The sequence below is a fragment of the Trachypithecus francoisi genome, unplaced genomic scaffold, assembly GCF_009764315.1.
Source record: "Trachypithecus francoisi isolate TF-2019V2 unplaced genomic scaffold, Tfra_2.0 Lachesis_group0, whole genome shotgun sequence".
Lineage (NCBI taxonomy): Eukaryota > Metazoa > Chordata > Mammalia > Primates > Cercopithecidae > Trachypithecus > Trachypithecus francoisi.
The window spans coordinates 136,609,644-136,622,509 of NW_022681453.1; the positions used below are offsets into that span (position 1 = coordinate 136,609,644).

Genomic DNA, 12,866 nt, shown 5'->3' on the forward strand with positions numbered 1-12,866 from the left:
TGGGTTAATTCACTTAATCTTCACAATAGTAGATATTATAACTGTGCCCACTTTAGAGATGAGAACATTGAGGATAACAGTCATGCTATATAGGCTGCTGGGCCCTGTAATCAAGTGAGATCCTGCAGAAGGCAGGGGATCAACAAGATTTGTGTACCAGGCCCAAGCAGGTGGATTTGGTACCCTGATTATTCTCGACACAGCACAGTCTCCCACAGGGCACAGGCTCCTTCCACATCAGAGCTGTGTTGTCCCAGGGGAACCCTACGCATATTGGCTGAGCAGGCAATGAGGGGCCTGTGAGGGTTGTGGAGGGTTAGGCCCTGGGCTAGGGGTAGGATAGGGCCCGTCTCTTCCATTGAAGCAAAGTGTGGGTAACTTTCCACATAAACTTGGTGTGAGGCAAACCTAGTTTCAAACGCCTGGGTATCCAGGAAACCCAGGAACTAAATTTATTCCACCTTGGGGTCTTTGCAAGTGCTGTTCCCTCTACCTAGCATGCTTCCTCCCCTGATTTGCACATAGTTGCTCTTTGTCATTTAGATCTCAGCTGAGGTGTTTTTTCCTTAGAGAGCCCTGCCTTGGCCACGCCGCTGTCTAAGGTGATCACCTGCCATTGTTGCATGACCATATTTTAAGACTCTTATCCCAAAGTGGGAGAGTGGCCTAGTCAGATCACCCTATTCCTGATCTAATTTTTCATATTTATTGTCTCTGTCTCCTCATTCTAAAAAGTTCCCTGAAAGCGGGACCCCATTGGACCTCACCTCTGTATCCCCATTGCCCAGAACAGGCCTGGAATATAGAAGATGCTTAGTGATTTTTGAAAGATAGCTTGAAAAGGGCCGTTCACCAAAACATCCTGACTCTCTAGGCCAGGATCTGTGCACTCCATTTCCCAGGAACCCCTGCTTGGCACACAACACCTGGGCTGAACAGGCAGAAGTGACCTAGACGTCTTGGGCAGAGGAATTCTCCTGGCATGAGTTCCTCCCACTTCCCAGGCCTGAATGGGCTGCTCTCCAACTCTGGGGCAGGATTCTAAGAACCCCTCCAGGATGGTGTTCAAGAACATCCAAGAGGAGAGGTCGAGATAGAGAGGGCAGTGCTGTGTGTGTGTGTGTGTGTGTGTGTAATGAGAATAGGGGCAAGGAGACTAGAAGTGTGGGCAGGGCATTTCTGGTTGCCAGCCAAGATGGAGGAGAAGGGGTGGCTTTTAGAGCCTTCCCACACGACTGTTGCTAGGAAGACGAGGCACCTGGAGGTTGTGGCTGTTTTCTCCCCCTGCAGTGGGAACACAGACTGGAACAGATGTACACACAGTCAGACATGCACAGAATAGAGAATAAAACTTGGATTTATTCAGACCGTATGCTTCCCATTTGGGGTGCAGAGTGGGGGACAGTTGTGGGGACAGAGAAAGGCAGTGCATTTGGCTTCTAGGGATATGCTGATTGTTGACTCTTTGTGTGACCCTTGGGCCACCAGATGACCAGCTGAATGATGGAGATGGTGATGAAGGGGCTGGCGGCCAGGTCCTTCTGGAGACCTCACAGTGATTCCAAACAGAGACCAACGCTGTGTCCACTTGGCTCTGTTCCTCTCCAGAGATTAAAGAGCAGATGGCTGGGAGCATTCAGACTAACAAAAAAAATTAAAACTCTGGGTAGAGGGACACTCTGGGGGACTCCAACTCAGGCAGTGGTGTGCAGATTCACACATGTCCATGCATGGGCCAGGCCTGTGTGAGAAACAGGTGTGTGTCTGTACATATTACATCCTCCACAGTGATGTAGCTGGGAGCCCCCGTTCTACCCTCACGCCTGTGCTACTCAGTGGGCCTCTTCCAGACCTTTATTTTTCCGTTTGGAAGAACTGGGCCTATTGAAAGAACTGATGAAAGGGAAATGGCCCACAGTAATCCTCTGAAGATGCCCTTTCCTCTTGGTCCTTGCTCCAGTGTGCAGGAGGCAGGCACCCACCTCAGTCCTGGGGCAGTGGAGGCCAGGAACAGGTGGCAGGTGTGGTGGGAGGCGGTGGGCCTCACTGGGTAGCTGGCTGGGAGTAGCTGCAGGACACCTGCACCATCTCAGCTTCTGTCAGGTCACTGCTGAACCCAGCTGGGCTGTGCAGGAACTGCCTCAGCAAGGGGGAGGCGTGGAGCCCGAGGTGGGAGCCTGGGCTCCTGGGTGGTTCTGCCTGCTCGGTGACTGTGGTGGAAGACATGAGGACTGTGTTCCCAAACTGGTCCACCTCCTCATACTGCTCAGTCACGGTTCTCATGGCTCCATAGTGCTGTGAGCTCCCTGGCCCAGTCTGTAGCTCCAGAACACTCTTTTGCCGCCCTCTGGGCAGGGGACTTGCTGAGGGAGGGGCAGGCTCAGGTTGCACAGAGCACTGGGTGATGCCCTTCTTCCCAGCCTTGTCTTGGACACCTTTCTGGTGGAGCAGGGCCTGGCCTATGTCCTGAGCCGCTTGTGTGCTTTTCACTGAGACATCAGGGTTACCCTTAAAGCTAGAAGTCTCTAGCGGCTTCCTTGTGGCTGACTGGATGGAGATAAATGTTGGGGAGGAGGGCGAATCTCGACTGGAAGGTAAGACCCGAGGGAGGCACACATTTTCTCTTGATGTCTCCTGACTCCTGGTGGAAGGGGCAGTTGAGGCTGTGTGACCTCTGGCCTCTGTGTGATTTCTGATCTTGACTTGACTCTGGGCCTCAGTGTGGCATCCAACCTTGGTTTGGTTCTTGACTGCAGTTTGACCTCCGACCTCCTGGCCTGAGCCACTGGGCCTGGCACTACTGCTGACTGTGACACTGATCTTGTGGGCACTGTGGTCTTTTGGAGGTCCCTGGAAATGGCCTCTGGCGCTGGCCTCAGGCTGGAGGCTAGACATGGAGCTGAGTGCCTTGTGCACAGCCTCTTCAATGTCCAGCAGCCTTGCCAAGGTCTGTTCCTTCAGTCGAGCGACCTCCGTGCTGACCCGTGTCAGTTCCCCAAATGCCTGCTCCACTGAGGCCTCAGGTTTTTGGTGGGCAGCAGGAGCCTGAGGAGCAGCCCCTCCCAGCTGGGGCACAGCCTCAAACAGCCTCCTCAGGGCCTGCACATCCACACTGCTTGCGGCTTCCTTCTCAAGGGCTTGCACCTGGTTCAGGAGGCCCTGGAGCTCTTTCTGGTTTCTTTGCAGACTCTCAGGGCTCTCAGGGGCCCCTTGGTGGGAACCTTCCATGGGCTGCTCTCCTGAGGTGCTGGGGCCCCACTGCGGTGAGGTGGGATCACGGTTGAGGGCATTGAGCTCAGGGGGCTCAGAGCTCTGGGCATTGCTGCCTGTAGCTTGATTGTTGGTGGGCCTGGGTGCCGTGGTGCTGAAACCATGTTGGGGACTGGGCTGGCTATGTCCACTGGGGCATCTGGCCAGAGGTATGTGGCCCTGGCCTACAGTGGTGGGAACCTTGACTGGCTGAGGGATGGCTGCATCTGTCTCACCTCGTTGGTGTTCTCCTTGCCCCACCTCTGAGGAAAAGCTGGGAGATACAGGCAAGGGCTTGGGCAGCCTCTGAGGAGGGTGGCTCTGGGTTAGGTGTGCAGGTTTAGGGGGCACCTGCGGCTTCTTCTTTGGGGGCATGGTGGGCTCCAGTTTTGAGGTCTTTGTCTGTGACCCTCCAGGGGTTTTCTGGCCAGCAGGGCTGCTGTGGGGGTGAAGAAGGGGGTCCTTCAGGGGCTCAGAGGCCTGCTGGATGGAGTCCTCGTCACGGCGGGCTCTGGCTGGAAAGTCAGGTCCTGTCACAGCAGCTGGGAGAGTAGGAGGAGGAGGAACAAAGGCATTATGGGGGTGCGGGCTGGCACATGCGGCTTGGGGCCCAGAGGCCAGATTGTGGCGGCCTAGAGGGGCAGTCTTCAGGGTGGTCTCTGCAGCTTGGAGGTCCCCTGGGCAGACTTCTGCCATCAACTTCCCTGGAGGCCCCCAGGCCATCTGTATGCGGCCCCCAGGCTCCTCCCGCCCTGGCCCAGTACTCTGACTTGGGCCTCCCTGGAGTGGGCGGGGAGCCTGGACTGAGAGGGCAGTCTCCCTGCGCCTTGACTGGGGTTCCCTCTCAGAAGGCTGGACACCCCCTGGTGGGTCAAAGGTCCTCACGGGATGAGCGGTGTAGATGCCGTCCTGAATTGTCACCCACCCCCCAGGCAGCCCTCCGGGTAGTGCTTGCTCTTCCCCACTGACCTTTCTGGGGGCTGCTGGGATCCGGGGATCAATTCCACCCCCAGGCCTGATGTTGCTTTGGGTAGCCCCAGCTTTCCGAAGACGGTCCTGGATAGGGTTGGAAGTGGCTGCGGGGGTGGGGCCCTGCTTGTGCTTGTTCAGAACTTGCTGGTGCAGGCTCTGGGCTTCAGCTGTTGCCATACGCAGACTCTGCATGGCGGCCAGGAGGTCTGGGGCCCCAGGCCCCGGAGAGGTAGTAGTGGCTCCTTCTGACTTTCCCAAGACTGCCATCCCTTTCTGTCCAGAGTGACTGTCTTCCTGCTTTTCTGTGTTTTGCAATCGGGCTGGTGCTGCAGCTTCCCCAGCCAGAGGGACTGCCTTTCCAATGGACTGAGGAGGGCAAGGGATAGCTTGCCCTGAAGCACTCAGATGCCCCATCCCCATGCTGGGGTCCAGTGGGGGAACATGGATGATGCTGTCAGTTGGGGGCAGGCTCTGGGCCCCCTCGCTGGCTGGCACTGGACTCGGGTCAGCCGGGGGCTCCCACCGCAGACTGTGCAGGCCACTCAGGTCTCCTTTGTCTATGCAGCTGGCCAACAGCTGCACGCTGCTCCTCTCGGAGGCCTTGCTAGTTAGCCGAGGCTGCAGAGAGTAGGCAGTCAGTGCGACCAGGCCCTGCTCTGTCTCCTGCATCACCAGCCCAGTTCTTGCCTCGGAGGCCCTGAGACCACAAGCCAGCAGCTGCTGGAGCTCGGGGTCCATGTCTTCAATACTCCCACTGCTGCCTGGAGTTGGCAGCCTCAGCGGCTTGAGTTGGAGCTGGCCTGTTGGGTCTTCCTGCACCAGCAGCCCCTGCTGGTCCACATCTGGCCGGCGCAGGACTTGGCAGATGATCCTGGGAAGTTCACCTGACACCAGCTCCTCCTTTTGTATATAGGGGTGTCCCTGCCCTGTGTCTGAGAGCACATACTTGGCAAGACAGAGCTCCCCTGGCCCTCGGGCCTCCGTGAGGATGCCTCCATGGTGCAGGATGCCAGGTGTGGCATGCAGAGTCCGCAGGGTCCCCTCAGCGGCAGTCTCCTGGCTCTCTTGCATCCTGTTGCCTGAGGGGCTCATGGGCTGCTCTTCCAGGAGGTTGCCCCCTCGGATGCTCTCAGCTGCCAGGGAGCCCATGGGGCAATTCTCAAAAAGCCAAGTGAACTTGTGGACAGAACCCATGGGGATGGACCCAGCGATTACCCGGGGCTGCTGTTCTTCCTTCTTGCCTGCCTCCAGGGCCTGGAAAACCTCCTTCTGACGAGACACCTGCCCTGAAGGGATCTCCACACGGCTGCAGTATCTCACAGGCCCTCTTCCGCAGGGACGACCTGAGGCCTGAAGAGGCTCGGTCTCAAAGACATGTCTGTCTGTCTGTCTTTCCCCAGCCGGGACCTGGCTAACCTGCAGGTGCTGCTCCCTGGAGCCCACTGGCCTGTCCACGGGTTGGGGCTTGAACATCCAGGTGCAGGACTGTGCCTCAGCCTTGGCTGTGGGATCTGTGACCTCTGACCCCTGCTTTTCGGCCAACTCACTCATTGGGCAAGTCTCGAACAACCACCGGATGGTCTGCACATCACCTTTGGAGGGTGCCACAGGCTGGGGGTCTCCCTGACTCTTCCCCTCTTCTTTCTGTCGTTCCTGCTGCTCCCGCTGGTGGATCATCTCCAGGGGCTGGGTCTCAAAAAGCCACCGAGCAGTGCCAACATCTCCAGCCACCACTTCCTGCCGGGTGATGCCCCGCACCACGTCGATGGTGCTGGGGCTTCGGCCGAGCTGGGCTAGGGGCTGTGTCTCAAACATCCACCTGTAGCCTTGGACATCACCTCCGACTATCTGCTCTCTGCTAACAGAGGTCAGGGCATGGAGGCGGCCCTTGCTGTCCTGCATGGCATACACTGGGGACCCTATGCCCTGGGCCTGCCCAGCAGTATCAGTTCCTTCTTCTCTGCTTGGACTCCCATGGGCCAGAACCTCACCCTGTCCAATGCTGTCCAAGGGAAGGGTCTCAAAAAGGTTCTTAAAAGTCTTCACGTCCCCCTTTAGCCCATCCCTCTGGGGGGCACTCTGAGAGAAGGGCAGTGCTGAGGAGTTGTCACTGGATAGATGCCCCTCACCGTCCTGGGGATCCACTCGCTGTAGGTGACCCACTTGGACCTTGTCTCTGAAAGCATCCAGGGGCTTTGTTTCAAATAGCCACAGGGTGGAGCGGACATCACCAGGGACCACTTCCTCCTTGGGTGGGGCCTCTGCTCCAGCCTCCTCATCCCCCTTCAGAGTGTCCAGCGCTCGGGTCTCAAACAGATGCCGCTGCTGCTGAACATCTGGACCAGGTGGGATAAGGTCTGGGGATGGCTGGAAGTCCTTCTCATCTACTAAGATCTCCCGGATGGCATCCAGGGGCTGTGTCTCAAAGATCCAGCGAGTTGCACTGACGTCAGGCCGGGACCCCTCCTCCAGGGAAATACCCCGGATCACCCGCACCTGGCTGGGGTCCTGGTTGATGGCGTCCAGAGGCCGGGTCTCAAAGAGCCAGCGGGCAGACCTCACTGCGTTGCTTTGGATCTCCTCCCGGCATGCCGCCTTGACCTCATGGATGGCACCCTCTGCATCCTGGATGGCACACAGGGGCTCCGTTTGGAAGAGCTTCACTGTCTTTTTCACATCACCCTTCAGCTCCTGGATCTCTGAGCGCAGTTCCAAGGGGCTCTGCTCCTGCAGGGAGGGGCGGGAGCCCAGGCGGTCCAGCGGCCGCGTCTCAAAGAGCATCCTGGTACCCTGCACATCTCCGCTGGCTGCAGGCTCCCTCACAGTGGCCTCCAGGTCCTTGGCCTGCCCTGTCAGCTCGTCCAGTGGCTTTGTCTCAAATAGCCAGCGGGCTGCACGAACGTCTCCTCCACTTGGCTGGGGCCTGGTTGGCTCCTGGTCTGTGCTGTTGGCAAAGGAACCTTCCTCAAACTTGCGGGAAGTGGCCTGGACGTCACCACCCGGCACAGGCTCCTTGGCAGCTGGCCTCTCGTGATCTCCAATGGCATCCAGTCGCCAGTTCTCAAAGATCCATCGCATGCACTGAACGTCACCCTCAGTGGGTTCCTCAGAGCACAGGACCTCGGCCAGATCCTCGGCCACAGCCTCGGCTAGATTCTTGCGGAGCTCAGGGTGGATGTGCCTGTAGAGGCGGCGGAGTTCACTAGCTTGCCGCTGCTGGTGGAACTTGGAGAAGGACTCCTTGGGTGGTGGCAGTGGCAGGTCGTCTGGGGCTGGGGGTGGAGGGAGGGGCAGGTCCTCTGCAGTTGCCATCCTCATGGTTGGTGTGGGGGCCACCTGTGTCTGGGCGTCGGCCATCCTTCTGAGAAGAAGGGGCAGAGATAAGGATGGGATGGGGGGCCTTAGATCTAGATGTTCAGCAGGGTAGAGGCTGGATGCTGGGAGAAATGGCAGTAAACAGGGCTCAGGGTCAGAGTAGCTCTGGGTGACTTACACTTAGAGACTCCTTGCCTCTCTTTATGTGCCTGGCCTGGGTTTCACTTTGCTGCCTGTTGTGGGCAACAGGTCTTGAACTTAGGACATATGGACCCATTAATCACAGTGGGTTCCTGCTTTCCCTACATCTCCTGGGTTGCTAGGGAGCAACCATGGGACAACTGGACATGAGACTCTTTCCTTTAGCTCCGTAAGGGATGCCTAAACCTCCAGTGGGCAAACTGGACATGCCCCATCCTCGCCTTCCTTTGTTAAAAATCAATGTTGCCCTAGAAGACTCCCAGGAGAGTGGACTGGGGGAATCCTGACTTTTGGAGTCCCAGCCTTGGAGGGACAGGTCTCTAACCTGGTGACTGATTTCCCATGGAGACGAGATTCCTTTGCAGAACACCAGAGGGCAGACTTGCCATGTTGACCTGGAGTGCTACCTAACTTTTATCTCTTGGCTGTCAACGCACTCCAACTTTTCCCAGGCCCAAGGAGGCAAGCAGAGGCCAACAGCCCATGCTAGAGCGAAAGCAGTTGAGGATCAGGGCTGGGAAGCTGCTCGTCAGATATCTCGTGGTTAGGCCAGATCCAAATTCTGAATCTCTGGTCAGGGTTTTCTGCACTATACTCCAAGACTGAGAATGTCTGAGCTAGGGGGATCTCAAAGGTCTTTTAGCACAACCATTTATAAATAAAGACAAGGGAACTTAGGCCCAGAGTCAGATCTTGGTGAATAAGTGGAAGTCCCTAGACTCCATTTAGGGCATGGGCCCAAGAAATAAGAGGGTAGGAGGTATAAAGCTTTCTTATTGGCCATAGGACCAGTCTATTCCCCAGCAGACACCCCTCGGAGGATATGAGGGTGACACCTACCAGGGAGAGGACCATGGGACCAGGGTCCTTTCTGCAGAGACAGCTCTGCCCCTTGCTCCTGGAGACCGCTCTCTAAGCAAGCAAGCACAGCTTCAGGGGCTCAGACTCAGGGGGGCTTCAGGCTAAGCCTTGCCCCTGCAGGCCTCATGGCCACCCCAGCTCAGCCTCTCCCCGGCTCCACCCCCGCCCCTCAATGGCCTCCCACCCCTCAAGCCCTTCTCTGGTCTCTGTCCATGTATGTCTTATCTGTCTTGTGACAGGTGTACTAACAGTTCCAGAGGCCAGTAGGGAAAGAATGGGAAGCATGTGCCCCCTCCCGCTGCCCCTGACCCACTGCTCTGCACCACACAGGGTGCTAAATATAGCTGAGGTTCTGGCCTCAGAACAGCGGCCCTGGACTCAGAGGGAGGCTGAGGCCCAGCCAGTGGGGATCCTCAGTGCCCTTGGCTCACCTCATCTCCTTCGTTACCCTGGGCTCACCTATCCTGCCTCCTGGGCTGGTGTCAGGCCCCTGGGCTGCAGTCCAACCAGGTGCTAGAACCTGGACACCTTCCCTGGCCAAAGGAGTCTATGCTGGAGGGAAGTACTGGCAGCAAGTGGGGCAGGACTTCCTCCCTATGGCTACCTCAGAAGGAGGAGAGAGGAAACCGAGACCTGCTGACCCCATGCCCACCCTGGCATGTCCACCAAAGACATCAGAACCTTTGGGGAGTGTGAGCTCTGAAACTTGTAACCTGAGTTTCATCAAAGCTCTGGGTGGTTTTCTTTCATTTCTGAGCTCCAACAAGCATCCCCTGCCCAAGGCAAACCTGTGCCTGTCTCCACCTCCACTCCATCCTGTCACCAGCAGGGTGACCTGAACAGATGGCATGGGCAGACCATCAGCTTCACCCCACCCCCACCCCCAGGAATTTCCAGAATCTCTGCTAAGGCCACATACAGTTATTATTATGGAGTCCAGGGATGTCAGGCCTAAGGACCCTCAGAGGTCACTCAATCTAAACCCCTTATTGTTCAAATAGGGAAACAGAGGGCCAAAGAGGGGAAAGGAGCTGTCCAAGGAGGCTCTGCAAGGCAGTAGCAAAGCCTGAAGCATGCCTCCTGACTCCTGGCCTTCCCACCACCATCCTTGCCTGGCTTGAGACTCCTGAGGCAAGTGTCGAGTCAGGACAGAATTCATAACCGGGACCAGACTTAGGTGGGGTGACCCCAAGAATTGTCCTAAAGCTTGGTCTCCTAGGGCTGGGCCAACCTCTCAGGATGGTCCCACTACTGTCCTCAGGTTACCTCCTCCTTGGCCCAGCTGGCTCCATATGTCTTTACATCTGGGCAAATTCAGATCCGGTCTCCCTCCCCTGAGCGCCCCAGATCTGCCCTGGGGGCTTTCCCACTGGGCAAGACCATGGGCAGAGTCCAAATTCCACCCCAGGTTTTAGGCTATGATACGTAGGGAGCTGGGCTCCGGCCAGCCCCTGGGAGCTATCCCTGGGCCAGATATGCCAAGAGTGTCATCCACAGCAACTAGGCATGGGGCTTGTTCTAGCAATGCACACTCAGGCCTTCCTACAGCCCCCTGCTCCCGCCTCTCTTCTGTTCCTCCTTCCTCCAGACCCTGGGCCTTCCTCCCAGGGAAGCCCTGAAGCCTGAGGCATTCCATACCTGTATTTTAAAAATCACAACTCCAGGGCTTTCTGGATCATGCCAGCCTGGCAGGAGCCTGTCCTTTCTGCTAGCTTCAGGCCTGTGGCAGCCACTCTGAGAGCTCCCATGGGGCTCACACTGTCTTTACCTCTTTTGTGGGTTCTTTATATCTGAGACTTCCACTCACCTCCTCCCATGCATGCCCCTCAATCTCCTTCCCCCACTCAGAGCCACCCCTAATACATCCATTTCAGAAGGGCAGGGGATCCCAGCTGTGAACGCCAGCCCTGCCGTGGAAGGACAGAGAGGTAAGTTACTCACCGAGGGTCTCTCTTGGCTGATGGGGTGTTTGGGGTCTGTAGCAGCTGTGGTCTCAGGGTTCGTCGTTCCTCTCCGGGTTCTTGTTCAAATTGGTTCTGTTCTGCTGGCTCCAACAGACACCTTCTTGCTGCCCTGGCTCCGGGTCTGTGTCCCCTGCCAGCCCCAGCAGCTGCCTTTATCTTGCTGGCTAGTGGGTGGGCTGTGGTGGGGGCGGGCGGGAGAGGCTATGTTCAGAGTATTAAGTGGTTTGGTTATTTTTAGGTCTTGTGGAAGTCACTCTTCCATCCTGGGGAATCAGTTACATGTCCTTTGGGCTGGGGAGGGGAAACAGAGGGGGAGAAGCTTCCTTCATCCAAAGTCTGATCTGGGGATTGGGGTCAGTGACTCAGCTGGGTTGTGGGGTTGGGGGTGTCCCAGACTATTTTGAGAGAGTGAATAAGAAGGGGCATCTGACACCTTGGACAGCTTGCCCCCGTCTTGTGAGCCCCCATCACTCTACTCTGGTCTTGCCTCTGACTCTTCCTGACGTGTCTCCACCCACCGTGCCAGGAGACTGGAGGTCTCCTGAGGGCAGGCTGGGCCCCTCCTCCTCTGTTCTGAGCCTGAATACCTCTGAGTGTGAGGCTTAGCTCTTTTTCTTCCCCATTCCCTTCTGCACTAAAGAGTTCCTTCTTTCTTATCCATTCCTCCCCGTGCCCCACAGCACAGGTCAACACGGCCCTGATAAAGCTGGATTTGGGGGAAGACATCTGAATGACGAGGCACAGCTCTTCACTGGGCCAAGGTTGGCCAGGTCCAGCTCCTCCTTTGCGACACCACACCCGGTTAATTTTTGTATTTTTAGTAGAGATGGGGTTTCACCATGTTGGCCAGGCTGGTCTTGAACTCCCGATCTCAGGTGATCTGCCTGCCTCGGCCTCCCAATGAATGAATTCCACAGCAGGACTCCGTGGTTTTCATCCCAGATTATCTGAGTCCTTTCTATCTTCTTGACTCTTCCCTCTGACTCAGGGCCCAGGCTTTCTGGGAACGGAGGGGAGGAGAAGGGCGGCATGCAGGGAGCTGACCGTGGGGTTATTTCTGATCCTGGAGTCATCAGCTTCCCAGTCACAGATGGAGTGGCAGCAGGGAGGGGGGTCACACCTGCCTCCTCCTTTGCTTACCAGGGTCTGAGGGGCCCAGCAGGCCCAAGAGATCCTGGCAGTCAGACCAGTGTGGTGAAGGATATCAGGGGACCATCCACAGAAAGCTTGAAAGAGGTGTTTTGTCCTAGGTGGGCCTGGCCCAGGCAGGCTCCATGCCTGTGGGTATGCAGGTGCATTCTGTGGCCTGGCACATGAGGTCTCCCTTCTGACTCCCCAAATGCCCTCTGGTATCGGGGATGATGCCAGACATTGCTCACTTTTTCCATGTAGTCAACATCAGTCCTGCAGTGGCAGCTGGGATGGGGGTGAGGACATCTGGGAACCCCTCTTCCTGGTCTCCCTCCCTCTTGTCTCTTCCCCTGCTCTTTTCTAGCCCTCTGTCTGTCCCCCAGGCTCCTGGCTCTCTCTAGGAAGGGCAGGGAGACCAATGAACCAGTGTTTCAGGGAAGGGGCAGCCTTAGGTCTCTCAGGTTTTCTCCCAGGAGGAGCTTTCTCCCTGTGGATGCTGAAAGTTCCTACTTTCTAGGTTAGTTTTGAGAATTGAAGGAATTATTATATGAAAAGAGTGCCTCCAGCCAGGCACGGTGGCTCACACCTGTAATCTCAGCGCAGTTTGGCAGGCTGAGGCTGGTGGATCACTTGAGGTCAGGAGTTCGAGACCAGCCTGACCAACATGGTGAAACCCTGTCTCCACTAAAAATATAAAAAATTAGCTGGGCATGGTGGCACACGCCTGTAGTCCCAACTACTTGGGAGGCTGAGGCAGGAAAATTGAACCTGGGAGGCAGAAGATGCAGTGAGCTGGGATTGCACCCCTGTACTCCAGCCTGGGTGATAGAGCGAGACTCTGTCTCCAAAAAAAAAAAAAAAAAAAAAGTGCCTGAGAGCACTTAGCACATAGCCTATGTTTTAGAAGAGCCAGCTATTATACTGTATATAATACAAAAAAGAAAAGCCGCTAGGTGGAACTAACTTTTGTATTCACCTCCTGTGATAATCATGGGAGAAATTCCTCAGGCCTCAGTATTAAGAAAGAGGCTCTTCCTGACCACTTGGTTTCTTTGTATCTAGTACAGCTGTGCTGTCCAATACAGTCGCCACTAGCCAAATGAGGCTATTTAAATTTAAGTACATTAAAATGAAATAAAATAAAAACTCAGTTATTTCACTACACTAGCCATA

At 56.2% G+C, this 12,866-nt stretch overlaps 1 protein-coding gene across 7 annotated transcripts; it reads right to left on the reverse strand.

The window, feature by feature from the left end:
- Positions 1-1,339: 1,339 nt before the first annotated feature.
- On the reverse strand, positions 1,340-10,715 carry XIRP1 (xin actin binding repeat containing 1). 7 transcript variants are annotated; one of them, XM_033212095.1, is made up of 3 exons: positions 10,540-10,715; positions 4,219-7,582; positions 1,340-3,791 (listed from the first exon to the last, which is right to left on the reverse strand). In XM_033212095.1, the coding sequence occupies exons 2-3, from the start codon at positions 7,576-7,578 to the stop codon at positions 3,783-3,785; spliced, it is 3,369 nt and encodes a 1,122-aa protein (XP_033067986.1). In that variant the 5' UTR covers positions 7,579-7,582; positions 10,540-10,715; the 3' UTR covers positions 1,340-3,782. The 7 variants fall into 7 exon arrangements, with proteins under 7 accessions (XP_033067986.1, XP_033067988.1, XP_033067985.1 ...); XM_033212097.1 differs by having other exon boundaries at positions 4,219-7,658; XM_033212094.1 differs by having other exon boundaries at positions 1,340-7,658; positions 10,540-10,713.
- Between the last annotated feature and the right edge of the window lie 2,151 nt (positions 10,716-12,866).

Bases quoted from the DNA above. Each gene is read 5' to 3' on its own strand.
- XIRP1 (XM_033212094.1), bottom strand. From the start codon at position 7,578: ATGGCCGACGCCCAGACACAGGTGGCCCCCACACCAACCATGAGGATG.